At 38.3% G+C, this 13,213-nt stretch overlaps 1 protein-coding gene across 4 annotated transcripts in view; it reads left to right on the top strand.

The window, feature by feature from the left end:
* SH3GL2 (SH3 domain containing GRB2 like 2, endophilin A1) overlaps positions 1-13,213 on the top strand; it is a 254,199-nt gene that overhangs the window by 194,002 nt on the left and 46,984 nt on the right. For all 4 annotated transcript variants that reach the window (XM_057498723.1, XM_036888155.2, XM_057498725.1 and 1 more), the window contains one exon: positions 7,426-7,494. In XM_057498723.1, coding sequence (XP_057354706.1) covers positions 7,426-7,494 — 69 coding nt within the window. The remainder of the gene's footprint in view (positions 1-7,425; positions 7,495-13,213) is intronic.

Here is a 13,213-nt window from a genome sequence, read left to right on the forward strand (position 1 = left end):
AAAAAACCCTAAAGACTCCACTCCAAAACTACTAGAACTGATATTGGAATACAGCAAAGTTGAAGGATACAAAATCAACACACAGAAATCTGTGGCTTTCCTACACACTATCAATGAACCAATAGAAAGAGAAATCAGGAAAATAACTCCATTGACAATTGCATCAAAAAGAATAAAATACCTAGGAATAAACCTAACCGAAGAAGTGAAAAACCTATACCCTGAAAACTACAAGACACTCTTAAGAGAAATTAAAAGGGACACTAACAAATGGCAACTCATCCCATGGTATTGTCTAGGAAGAATTAATATCGTCAAAATGGCCATCCTGCCCAAAGCAATATACAGATTTGATGCAATCCCTATCAAATTACCAGCAACATTCTTGAATGAACTGGAACAAATAGTTCAAAAATTCATATGGAAACACCAAAGACCCCGAATAGCCAAAGCAATCCTGAGAAGGAAGAATAAAGTGGGGGGGATCTCACTCCCCAACTTCAAGCTCTACTACAAAGCCATAGTAATCAAGGCAATTTGGTACTGGCACAAGAACAAAGCCACAGAGCAGTGGAACAGATTAGAGACTCCAGGCATTAACCCAAACATATGTGGTCAATTAATATTTGATAAATTAACAATTTACATACAATGGGGAAATGACAGTCTCTTCAACAGATGGTGCTGGCAAAACTGGACAGCTTCATGTAAGAGAATGAAACTGGAGCATTTCATTGTCTAACCCCATACACAAAAGTAAATTCGAAATGGATCAAAGACCTGAATGTAAGTCATGAAACCATAAAACTCTTAGAAAAAAACATAGGCAAAAATCTCTTAGACATAAACATGAGTGACCTCTTCTTGAACATATGTCCCCGGGTAAGAAAAACAATAGCAACAATAACAAGTGGGACTATATTAAGCTGAAAAGCTTCTGTACAGCAAAAGAGACCATCAATAGAACAAAAAGGTACCCTACAGTATGGGAGAATATATCTGTAAATGACAGATCCAATAAAGGCTTGACATCCAAAATATATAAAGAGCCCACCCACCTCAACAAACAAAAAACAAATAATCCAGTTAAAAAATGGGCAGAGGAACTGAACAGACAGTCCTCCAAAAAAGAAATTCAGATGGCCAACAGACACATGAAAAGATGCTCCACATTGCTAATTATCAGCGAAATGCAAATTAAAACCACAATGAGATATCACCTCACACCAGTAAGGATGGCTACCATCCAAAAGACAAACAACAACAAATGTTGGCGAGGTTGTGGAGAAAGGGGAACCCTCCTACACTGCTGGTGGGAATGTAAATTAGTTCAACCATTGTGGAAAGCAGTATGGAGGTTCCTCAAAATTCTCCAAAGAAACTTACAATTTGACCCAGGTATTCCACTCCTAGGAATTTACCCTAAGAATGCAGCAGTCCAGTTTGAAAAAGACAGATGCACCCCTATGTTTATCGCATCACTGTTTACAATAGCCAAGAATTGGAAGCAACCTAAGTGTCCATCAGTAGATGAATGGATAAAGAAGATGTGGTACATATACACAATGGAACATTATTCAGCTATGAGAAGAAAACAAATCCTACCATTTGCAACAACATGGATGGAGCTGGAGGGTATTATGCTCAGTGAAATACGCCAAGCGGAGAAAGAGAAATACCAAATGATTCCACTCATCTGTGGAGTATAAGAACAAAGGAAAAACTGAAGGAACAAAAGAGCAGCAGAATCACAGGCCCCAAGAATGGGCTAACAGGTACCAAAGGGAAAGGGCTGGGGAGGATTTTTGGGTAGGGAGGGATAAGGGCGGGGGGAGAAGAAAGGGAGTATTATGATTAGCATGCATAATGTGGGTGGTGGGAGAAAAGGGAGGGCTGTGCAACACAGAGAAGACAAGTAGTGATTCTACAACATTTTGCTATGCTGATGGACAGTGACTGTAATGGGGTTTGTCGGCGTGACTTGGTATAGGGGAGAGCCTAGTAAACATAATATTCTTCATGTACTTGTAGGTTAATGATAACAAAAAAATGATAAGAAAAGGGGGATTACTCCCTGATAGGATAAAAAAACTAACTTCAAATCAGCAATTAATGCATGCTTTACATATCCTTAATTTTGTTATTTTAAAGGGTGTCAGATGATCAGCTATGGAAGTATATTTTTCTGATAATATTCCTTTCTCTTAAAAAAAAAAAGCAGTTCCTGTGTGGTGATCTCCAATAGATTCTTCACAATGTTATAAACATCATATCAAAGTGTGGGCAACGGGTTTGTTTGTGTTTATACAGAGGATCATATTCTAATTTGGCTACACAGAAAATGAATTAAGATACGATATGAAGAAGAACTTCCAACATCAACATCCTCTGGAAGAGTCATTCCAGAAAATGAACATCAAAAAACTTCAACAAAGATCCTGGCGCTGCTGCAATTGTAGCTGCAGTCATCCCACCGGTTCCTGTACTTGCCATTGGAATGAAGAAGGAGAAGAAGGAGATATCTAAGCTGGCCTGTGCATACAGTAAAACAACAAATTTGACTGGATCTATACTGTCGGAACTCAACGAAGAATTAGAAGTGCAAGTTGCAGTGCTCCAAAATCGTGCGACTATAGACTATATACTGTTAAAAGAACACATGGGATGTGAACAGTTCCCAGGAATGTGTTGTTTTCATTTGTCTGATTTTTCTCAAACTATTCAAATTCAGTTAGACAATATCCATCATATCACTGATAAGTTTTCACAAATGCCTAGGGTACCTAACTGGTTTTCTTGATTTCACTGAATATGGCTGGTAATTGTAGGTCTGCTTTTGTTATGTACCTGTATTCCTATTATGTTAATGTATGTGCACAATTTAATTAGTAGTTTAAAACATATACATGCTGAAGTTACTCTACAAGAAGATATGTCAAAGAAATAATCAATCTTCCCATGTTTTCTTCCGTCTGCTACTTCTATAGCTTTTCTTCTTCCTTCCTAATTACAACCCTTTAGTAGAATTCGTGCCTCATATCGAAAATTACCGAGTATTATAATTCTTCCAAGTGGTAAAGATACCTCAAGACAAATGCTGGGCATAGAAGCCACAGGGCATAAATCTGCAAACAAGTAAAAAGCTAACCTTTTCAAACAATATTGCTTCTCTCTCACTTACCAACTTTACATTTCCCTATATGGCCCTGGAAGATGACTGGTTAGCCAGAGACAGGTAAGATTCCTCAAGGGAGGAACAATCTAAGGCACAGTCGCAGGGGAATTTCTTCTCCATCAGGAGAGAAATTGGGGACTAACAGAGGGGAGGCTTAGAACCTCAACTCCCCCTGTTTTGAGAGAAATCTTCTGCATCCGTGGATGTTTTGTTGTCCTTGTCTAGCTTGGATTAATACTTAGTCTATAGGCACACACCTGATCATCTACATTTGCCCTCTTACAGCACTAAATTATGTTTTCTACCTTTATCTTGCATCTACCTACCACTTCAGCATTTTATTAAAAAAATAGTAATAATAATAATAAGGGAGAAATGTGGGATTCACATGTAAATCAAGTATAAAAATCAAATGAATAATCATATTTGACCTGATTGTTTATAGTTCATGATGCGTGATCAAAACCAAAAGTTTCTGTGATGACTGCCCTTGCACTGTTCACCATGTAAGAACTTATTCACTATGTAAGAACTTGTTCACCATGTGAGAACTTGTTTGTTATGCTTCAGAAGATTGGAGACTGTTGAGAATTAGGCTTGGGGTTGATTAATAACTGTGCATTGAGTCCCCTATACAGAATTTTATTGTTGTTAACAACCATTTGATCAATAAATATGAGAGATGCCCTCTCAAAAAAAAATAAAGATAGCATCAGAAAATATTCAATACTATGAAATCTTGCTTTTAGGAATTATTTCACTATAAAGTAGTAGGACAAAACTATTCTTAAATAAATGGTACTAGGTAAGGAAAATGAAACTCATTATTGGCCACTTGGGCTCAGGGAGCCTGTGTTCCTTACCTTGACGCTCATACATAAAATGATATAAGTTTTAGTAATGATATTTAAAGAACAGGAGAGAAAAATATTTAGCATGCTCTTAAGGAGTGAGTCAGGTTATTTAGCCCATTGTTTAATTCACTGTGTTGATATATTTAGATCCTTTGTGACTTGGAAAAAATAAAGCTTGAAGAACAATGTGTATGTGATTTTGAATACTCCTTTTTCTAAGAATCTAATTAGATAAGAATTTTTATATCAACCAACCAATCAGGCCAGTACCAATATTTAACTGCTAGCTTCATTCAGTATGTTTGGTGAACTGTTTCTCTCACAGCAGCTCAAATGTCAGCTTTTATAGAGAAGAGAAAGATCTTGACATCCTTCTTCAATCTCTCTCTCCCTCAGTCTCTCTCTCTCCCTCTCTCTCTCTCTCTCTCTCTCTCTCTCTCACACACACACACACACACACACTGAGTATTTTACACCAACTTTTTGAAGCCAATGGACTGGTGAGCTGGTCTTGGTTCCAGTTGGACTATTTCTAAATTATTAATGGCCATAGTGATCTCATTTGATATCCTGTTTGATATACTGATTAGCTACTGTGGTGCTAACCTGTCAATGGATGTAGAAAGGGGGGAAATTAAAATCATTCTCAGTTGAACAATGTGGGATTGGAAGTGTGATATAGGCCTTTGTGCCTTTGATAAGGGCTGATTTTATTCCCTAGAGATGGTCAAAATGTGGTTAACCCAAGGTTACTAGAATTCTCTGTTACTACAAATGTAGACATTTCTCAAACACATGGTTTTTGTGTGTGATAATTTTGCAAATAAAAAGTAAAATGTGCCATGGTCATGGGAAGTGGTTATCTATAATGATCCTCTTTAACCAAAATGGGATTTTGGGATATAGTGAGTTCCCTTACATTGGAGACAGGAGAATTGAGAGACAATTTGGCATTTTGTAACATATATTTCTTTACTATGTAGGAATTCAGCTATTAGAGTTTCCCAACCCAGCCTTCACTGAAAATCCCATACTTCAAGAATAATAAGACACAAGGTGCTGTAATAAGAGCTAAATTTGCCTTCACTGGGCAAACTGAAAGGGAGGGAATCAGTGTAAAAATCAGTATGAATTTGTTTAGTGTTAGTGAAAATTTGGTATCAACAAACTTTAGGGCCCCTTCTATTCCTAATTTTCTGTAATTTGTATTTGAACATGCAGGTCAAATCACTGGCACTTGGAATATTGGAATCTTATTAGGAGGTTTTAAACTGAATTTTAGGGCCTCCCTATCCCCATTTCTGATTTGGTAAAAATCTTTAAGAAAGCAGGTAAAGAAACTGATTCCTGTTCCAGATCACAGTTGGTATAGGCTTTAGATTAGGTGATACTAATGCCAGATAAAGCCTTGGATCTGAGCAGACTGTTGATATAATTTATAATGTTACCCATGACACAGGTTAAGTGGGACAGCTGATGTCAAGGACTAAGGGTTAAGGCAATAAATTCACCTCTGGCCTTCTGAAGCTAATGGCACCTTAGGCAGGAAAGGCCAGCACCATGGACAGCTCTCCAAAGTTCTGGTGGGAATGCACAGATGCCTAGAATCTAGCTTGGGAAATCTGCACTCATGTCATCGTTCCATCTCTTCCTAGCTAACGGTCTCTACCATGGTCAGGCAGTTTAATTTATGCAACCCTGAGTTTTCTCGACTGCAACATAGGAATAATATCTGTTCTACATAGTTCTTGTACTACACATATTAAATGATAAAATGCAAGTGAAAGTATGTATCAGCTATACAAATTAAAGATACTAATATTGCTTTTTATTTACCTTTCATTTTTGTTGGCCTTTATTTACCTAAGGTTGTATTATGTTAATGAAAAATGCTAGATTATTCTCAAGACATGACACAATAGTTAAATAAACTGATAGGAGAAACTGGGATACTATAAGCAAATATACACATTATTGGTAAGAGATGAGAACTAGGATTTCCTGCATATCTTGTAGGTTCTTACACTTATTACACCATTTAATTTTCATAGTAACTCTGTCTAGCTAGCAAAGAGTAGGGTAGTCAGTCAGTGCCATGGCCTTCCATCACAGAACATTCCCTGTTACTAGTGTTGGGGTGAAACAGGTGGCATCTGGTGTACAAGACCAGAGTGACAATAGAATTGTACTCTCGGTTTTCCCAAGAGTGGTCTCTTCTAAAGGTTTTCCTGATGGTAGAAAGCAGGAATGAAGGACAGAGAGAAAGGGTAAGGAATATACCTAAGAGCTCAGTAAGGGGATATCACAGATTGCAGGGCCAGGAGATGGTACCATGTATTCAGGAACCCTTTTAGAAGAAGGTGAACCAAGCTCACTGGGATGACCCAGGTTTTTAACTGAGATTGCTACAGGTCTGGCCATGGAGGGAAACCTCTGCAAAGTCCCTCGACCCAGTGGCTGAGGAAAGAAATGAAAAATCATATTTTGATATCAGTGTGTGATAACTTTATGTAATACAGTGACATCTAAGTGAAAAGCATTTAACTATCTTTATATTTGGAATATTTTAAGAGGAATGAAAGTCTTGTGTCATTAGCTTTTAATGTTTCCATCTTTTATGAAACCAAAGTATTTTTCTTATGATCCATTCATAAATTTTTATCAGACTTAATTTGAATTTTTATTTCAGAACAGAGTAGGGTATCTAATTTTTTAAGAAACGTGAATTCTACATGTGGAAAATGATCATTTGCATATGTAAGTTGATGAATATGAAATGTATGATAATGTATGATAATGGGCACTAATTGGATATCAATATCTTTCCATATCTTTTAACTTACGTATGTAAGAATACGGACAACTACAGGGAGATTTATAAGACTTCTGTTCAAGTGCTTTTATCTGAAGATTAGCTGGGCTGATTTTTTTTTTTTTACAAGTTTGATAGATGCTTGTGATTTTCTGTTAAATGACCCATTGAGAAACAGATTGAAAAAGTAGCAATTTTCTACCTAGGTAGCATTTTAGATCCATTAATGGAGGGAAATGATTATTGTATGATGCTGTTGTCCCTCAGAACTTCCAGAAAGAAAATATTAATGATTAGATGCTTAGACAATGATTTATATAATAGAAAGAGCTCTGGGGGTAAAATCAGAAAATGCAAGTTTGAATTGTTACTTCAGTATCTCCCAGAAGGCCTCACTTTGCTTTGTCCAGTTGTTGAAACCCCTGGAACCACAATTTCCTCCTATGGAAATGGGACTGTCCGCTTCAGAAAATGGTTGTGAGATTATATTGGGTGATGCATGTGGAAGTGCTTGAAAGTTTTAACACATGTTTTTGAAAGAAACTTTACCTATAATAAAAATGCTGTCTGGTTGTATTCTACAGAAAGTGAGTGAGAAGGTTGGAGGAGCTGAAGGAACCAAGCTAGATGATGACTTCAAAGAGATGGAAAGGGTAAGTCTTCACCATTTAGAGTTCTCCTTGACATCAAATTATCCAGCATACTAAGAGGAGAAGGGAAAAATGGAAGGGAAACTGCTGTCCACTGGTACCTGAGAATACATGTTGTTAGTTTTAAAAACTCTCTCCTTTTAGTGTATATTTTAAAGCAGAAAATGTAAAATATCTTGTCTCCCCTTTGTACTAGCCAGAGAACAAAGCCTCAGTGAAGGAAATATGTCATAATGTACTTTTCCTGATGGATTTTTGTCATCACTTTTCCAAATAGGGCCAGCATGAAGCTAGAGTTTGAACTGGGGTGAAATAGGAAGAAAAGAGAGGGTGGGGAATGATGTCCTGACCAGTTTGGAGCTTTTGAGTCACTGTGGCCTTAGTGGACTTTCCTGACAGTGCTCTCCAGCCAGAGGCAGCAGGGCCTGGGGAGGGAGCCTGTGCAGCCTTAGTCCGATCTTCACTCTTGCCACTTGTACGAATCAGCTTACTGCTCTGAGCTTCTCTATTTTTGTGTTACTGTAAAATGGGAATACTAATCCCTACCTGGGAAATTTATTAAGACCTAAAAACAATTTTTTACTCTGCCTAAAAGATAGCAGGTTCTCAACAAGTGAGAGTGAAGTGGTGAATAAAATATCACATTTCATTTTTCTTCTGACATGCGTGATGTTTTCTCTTATGATATTTAGGCTTATGATGAAGAGTGCATTTGGAGCTGTACAAACAATTGTTTTAGGTGTTGGATTGTGAAGGGTAAAGGATCTGGGAATACAAATCTGGTACTTGCAGAAAGGATGTCAAAAGCCTGATATCTAGAAACCACATTTTTCCTTAGTCCACATCAGTTTCGGTAGGCTGCCTTGTTTTGCTGTTTTCACTGCTTGAGTGAAGAGCCAAACCAAGAAAACTCCAGGTGCTTTCTGCTTTATCTTTTTCAATTTTTATTTCTATGAGTTTATTGATGAATTCAACAATTCTTGTTTTGTGCCTCCTATGAGCCAGGCAGAGTAGGATACAGCAGTGAACAGATAAACAAGGTTTCTGACTGCATGAAATTTGTAGTCTAGTGGGGAAGGCAAACTTTGGACAGACAAATACTAACCACTGTGGAAAGTTTAACATAATATGGTGCTAGAGAAGCTTGGAACAGAGGGAATTCACCCACACAGGGTGGCTTTCCTGTTATTTAAGTGAAGATGTGGAAGAGGAGTAAGAGTTAGAGCTAGTATGTTTCTGGTAAAGGACATAGCAAGGAAGAGAGAACGAGACATATTTGAGTCCCTGAAAAAAAAAGCTGCCAGGAGACATGAGTCATATAAAATGAGATTATGTATTGTTTACCTAACTGGTCATTCTGGTTAAGTTCTTGAGAGAACCTCACTGATAGGATAGGTACCCACTGGAAGATTTAATATGAGTCCCATCCAGAAGTCTGGGAAGCCAGCCTCTTAAACCTACTGCCTGGCAGCCACTCACTCCCCACTAGACTGAAGTCTGCATTGGTCCCTATTTCTCATCCCTAGGCAGTTCTGAATACCAGCTGATCTTCAACCAAAATCAATAATCTCTACTGTTCCGAGTTCTGGCAATGATATTCTACCCATCCTTCTTCTGCAGCATCTGAGTCTCCAGATACTGACATGTGCCCTTGACCATAACTTCTCCATTCCGTGGCCTGGAGAACTCTTGTAGTTCCTCATGCATGTGAACAACTCCCTGGGTCTATTAATTTGCAGCTGTCTCTGTCTACATCTAGTATTTCTTGATCCCCCCCTTATCCTTTGATTCCTCCTTCTGAGTATGAAGGTAAAAGGTTTATTTCTCCTACTTTCTAGAAAATAATGAGTTTCTGAAGCTTTTGTTTCAAAAAAAGATATTCCTTCAATAAAGTAAAATTTTGCAGATTTATTGACGAATACACTGATGGCTTCATTTTGGGGTTAACATCTAAGTAAATTGAGATTTTGGGTATCAGCACAGAGTGACAATTGTTTTATTCCACACATATTTTGTCTTATCTATGGCTCTATTACAAATTTTTGCATTCTCTACCCATGTTAAATTTGCATTCAAGGTAAAGATTTCTCTGGTAATTGGAAAGCATGTGCCTTAGATATAGAATCTCATCTCTTTTCTTTCCTGTTTTTACTCACAAAAATATTTTAGCTCAGTGTTCCCAAGCCTGCAGAAGAATCACTTTTTCACACACCTTAATGGTGATCATTAAGCATGTGGGGTAGAGAGACATTTGTTCAGCTGTGCTTTCAGAGCTGCAATTAGATAATAAAATGAAATAAATTTGCTATTGGCATCAGACAGCAATACTGGAAAAGAGAAGGTGCATTCCTAGAGGTTGTTTCTCTAATCAGCCATGCCAGCTGCTCCCTTGCTGAGATGCAGTAAGACCACTGTGCATTTCAGCCTGCACAGCTCTGCTCTCCCAGAGCTGATTGGCCGGAATCCTGCAGATGTGCTGTCTCTGCAGGAATCATGCCCCAGACCGTTTCTTTGCTCCTCTGCAGTGCCTTGCCTGGAATTGTCTCTACATTAGTTTTAAATGGTATCTGTTTTTCACAAGCCTTGTTAAGACTGAATTTCTTAATATGTTACAGACATTCGTGTGGATTTTTTTCTTTGAGAAGCTGCAGATTTTTTGTCAAGGGAAAGTTCTAGCATTTGAGGACTCTGGTACCTTCTCAAATTTCCATAAGTTGCTGCAGTAGGTCTGTGGTTTTTATGTGTGTGTAGCTACATTAGTTAATTCATATGGAATATCTGTAAATACTTCCATGTGCCAGGCATTGTGCTGGGAACCAGGAATTCAAAGATGATTAAAGCACAGCACTTGCCTTCAAGGAATTTCCAGTTTTGATGGAAGAAATAGGCACATATATCAGTGGCTTAGGGAACATGGTGCTTGGTGCCCTGGGGAGGACTCCCAGGGAAGACTTAACAGGCTGGGCAGGTCAGTGGAAGCTGCCTGGAAGAGAGAGTGCCTGGGCTGAATCCTGAACTTTTCTCTTGTCCCTGCATGTATGGATAATACAGAAGTTCAAGCCAAGGGGTACAGTGTCTCTTCACATTCTGAAAAATACCCTGGGAAATTCCATCTGATGAAATCAGAAGGGGTTGTAGGGTGAGAAATACGTCTGTAAACCACTTTAATGAAAACAAAATTCTCATTAAAGGGGCAGTCTCAAGTTTTAAGGAAAGTAGGCCATCAAGAAAGAATGAAAAGGATGCCATTTCATATGAAAGTGAGAAAGAGTGGGGTGTTTGCAGAGTGGGGTGTGGGAAAAGGGCCTGTAGGAGATGTCCGTGGTCATTTCATACACTTAATTAGTGAATGGGTGGAGAGGGGTTAAATCCTTCTATCCAACTCCAAGTGCTAGAACTAGAATTACTGAGTAGAAACTATGGGGAGGGAGATAGAGTCGGGCTCAATATAAGAAAGAGCTTTTGGCTATGAGAGCTGTTTTCTTTTAAAAAGAGCCTTAGATATAACTGAATTGCTCCACTGCCTGGTTTAAATGGAGGCTTAGCACACAGTCCCCAGGAGCAGTGTGAAGCATCTCCTTTGTGTCTTGCGTTGAGTAATTTGTCACCAATAATGTCACTTTCTGATAAGGTCACTCTTAGTTGAATTTTAGTAATCACTAGATTGTCTCAAGTGGAAGAGAAAGGAGCAAAGTCCCAGCCAGTATGCTCAGAGAACCATACTCCCCTGTGCGTGCCCGCGGGCGCCTGTCATGCCCAGGAATGCTGTCTTCCCGGGGGTGGTAAAAAGAAGATGAGGATCAGTCTACTGAGACACTTGCTTGCTGGTGCAGTAAGACGGCTGAGAGCCCAAACTAGATGAACTTTAAAGATGTCTCTCTGCCTATCCTGAGACTCAGGGAAGACAAATTTCTTCTCAGTTATGTGTTTACAATATATTTCTAAGCTAATATTCATTAAAGGTAATAGCCAAGAAGATTAGGCAAAAAAAATACATTGGGGTAATTTCAACCTAATGTTTTGTTTGTTTGTTTTTCAATACACTGTTTATTAATCAGCTTTCCAAATACATGAGATGACTGCTTTAAAGCAGAGCAATTTGGGGATAGGTACATTAATTCTTCCATGTCAGTAGGGAACTGTTAAAAACATCCTTATCGGACCAGCCTGCCTCTCACCACCAGGCAAACTTCCCCAGGATGCTGTTCTCATCATGTCTCTATGACTTGTTTAATTAGATGTTCCCATTCGGGGTTCTCATTATTTCTAGCAGGCATGTGTGCATTCTTAATAGGTTCACTTTCTCAACTTCCCTGACAGAAAAATTAAGAATTTGTAAAGATCTTAGTGTTTCAGGTGACACTTTAACATTTATTTCTGTGTAACATTTCTTTGTATGTAGCTGCTGTGAGTTACCCCATGTCCAAGTGGTCACTTAATTCATACATTTGTTATTGACCACTATATAAACCCGCTAACTATCCTGCTCCATTTTTCTTAAATTCTGCTCTTGCCTGCCTGTGATAGCATGTGGTATAATGCAGTACTGACCCTATGAAGTTGTATCTTTCAGTCCCTTTGTTGTCTCACAAAAAATGCTATGTTGTTCACATGTGCTGCCATCTGAGTTCAGGAAACACTATGTATTTTCTCTAGTGGAAAAATGTAATATTCAGATGCTGAGATCATAACCCCATTCAATCCATTGTCTTTCGATTCTCTTGGGTCTTATCTCTAAGACGGAGACAGCTGGCGAAATGACACCCATAGATTCAGTATAACATCTCCGCGTGAAAGTGGGACCCCAGCATAGGTATCAGCAAACTTTTTCTGTAAGGACAGTAAGCTTTGGGGGCCATGGGGCCTCTGTGGCTTCTGTTGTAACTCCTCACCTCTGCTGCTGAAGAGCAAAAGGAACTTCTGATTGTGCCTATACACATGAGCATGGCTGTGTGTCAATAGAGTTTATCTAAGGACACTGACATTGACTTCCATATCATTATTGTGTGCAATGAAATAATGTCTTTTTCTGAATTTGTCCAACCATTAAAAAATATAAAAACAGGTAGTGGCCTGTATTTGGCTCATTGGCCATAGTTTGCTGATCCTTGCTTTAGCATGAATAAGGAAAATGTCATAGTGAGAACAGAGGGCTGAGAGAGCTGTTTTTCTCCCTGCCCAAAATTGTAAATCACAAGATTGGTTATTAGAGGAAGAACCTCCTGACTCTAAAGTATGAGAATTGCTAAAATCTTGGTGATTTGAAAATTGAAGAAAAGAGACCAGAAGACTTTATGCCTACACTTTTACCTTCAGAGAAAAACGTATTTCACGTTGTTTTTATTTCCTGCAAACATGCCTAGATTTGTATATATTTAGAGTTTCACCTCCTCCACAGCCTTCCCTAGTAGCAGTCTACCCCAATACAGTCAAGATAAATTAAAGATAAAGTATCTCAGGAGCTCACAAGAAAGGAAGTTATAATTTAGGATGCATCAAAATTTATTTTCAAATAATAGGAAAATTTGAGGAAATCATTAGCTGTATGTCGTAAGTTCAAAGTTAAACTGCTGTTTTCAAATGGAAGTGAGCTCTTGCCAGTTATAATGATGGAGTGGAAATCTTAGTTCATGCTAATTATATGAGGCTTGTTAATAAGAAAATATGTGCTTGGACATTGCCAGTTTAGGTGTATAAACAGCTTTCGTATCAAGGGCCTAAC

This window comes from Manis pentadactyla, chromosome 3, assembly GCF_030020395.1.
Source record: "Manis pentadactyla isolate mManPen7 chromosome 3, mManPen7.hap1, whole genome shotgun sequence".
Lineage (NCBI taxonomy): Eukaryota > Metazoa > Chordata > Mammalia > Pholidota > Manidae > Manis > Manis pentadactyla.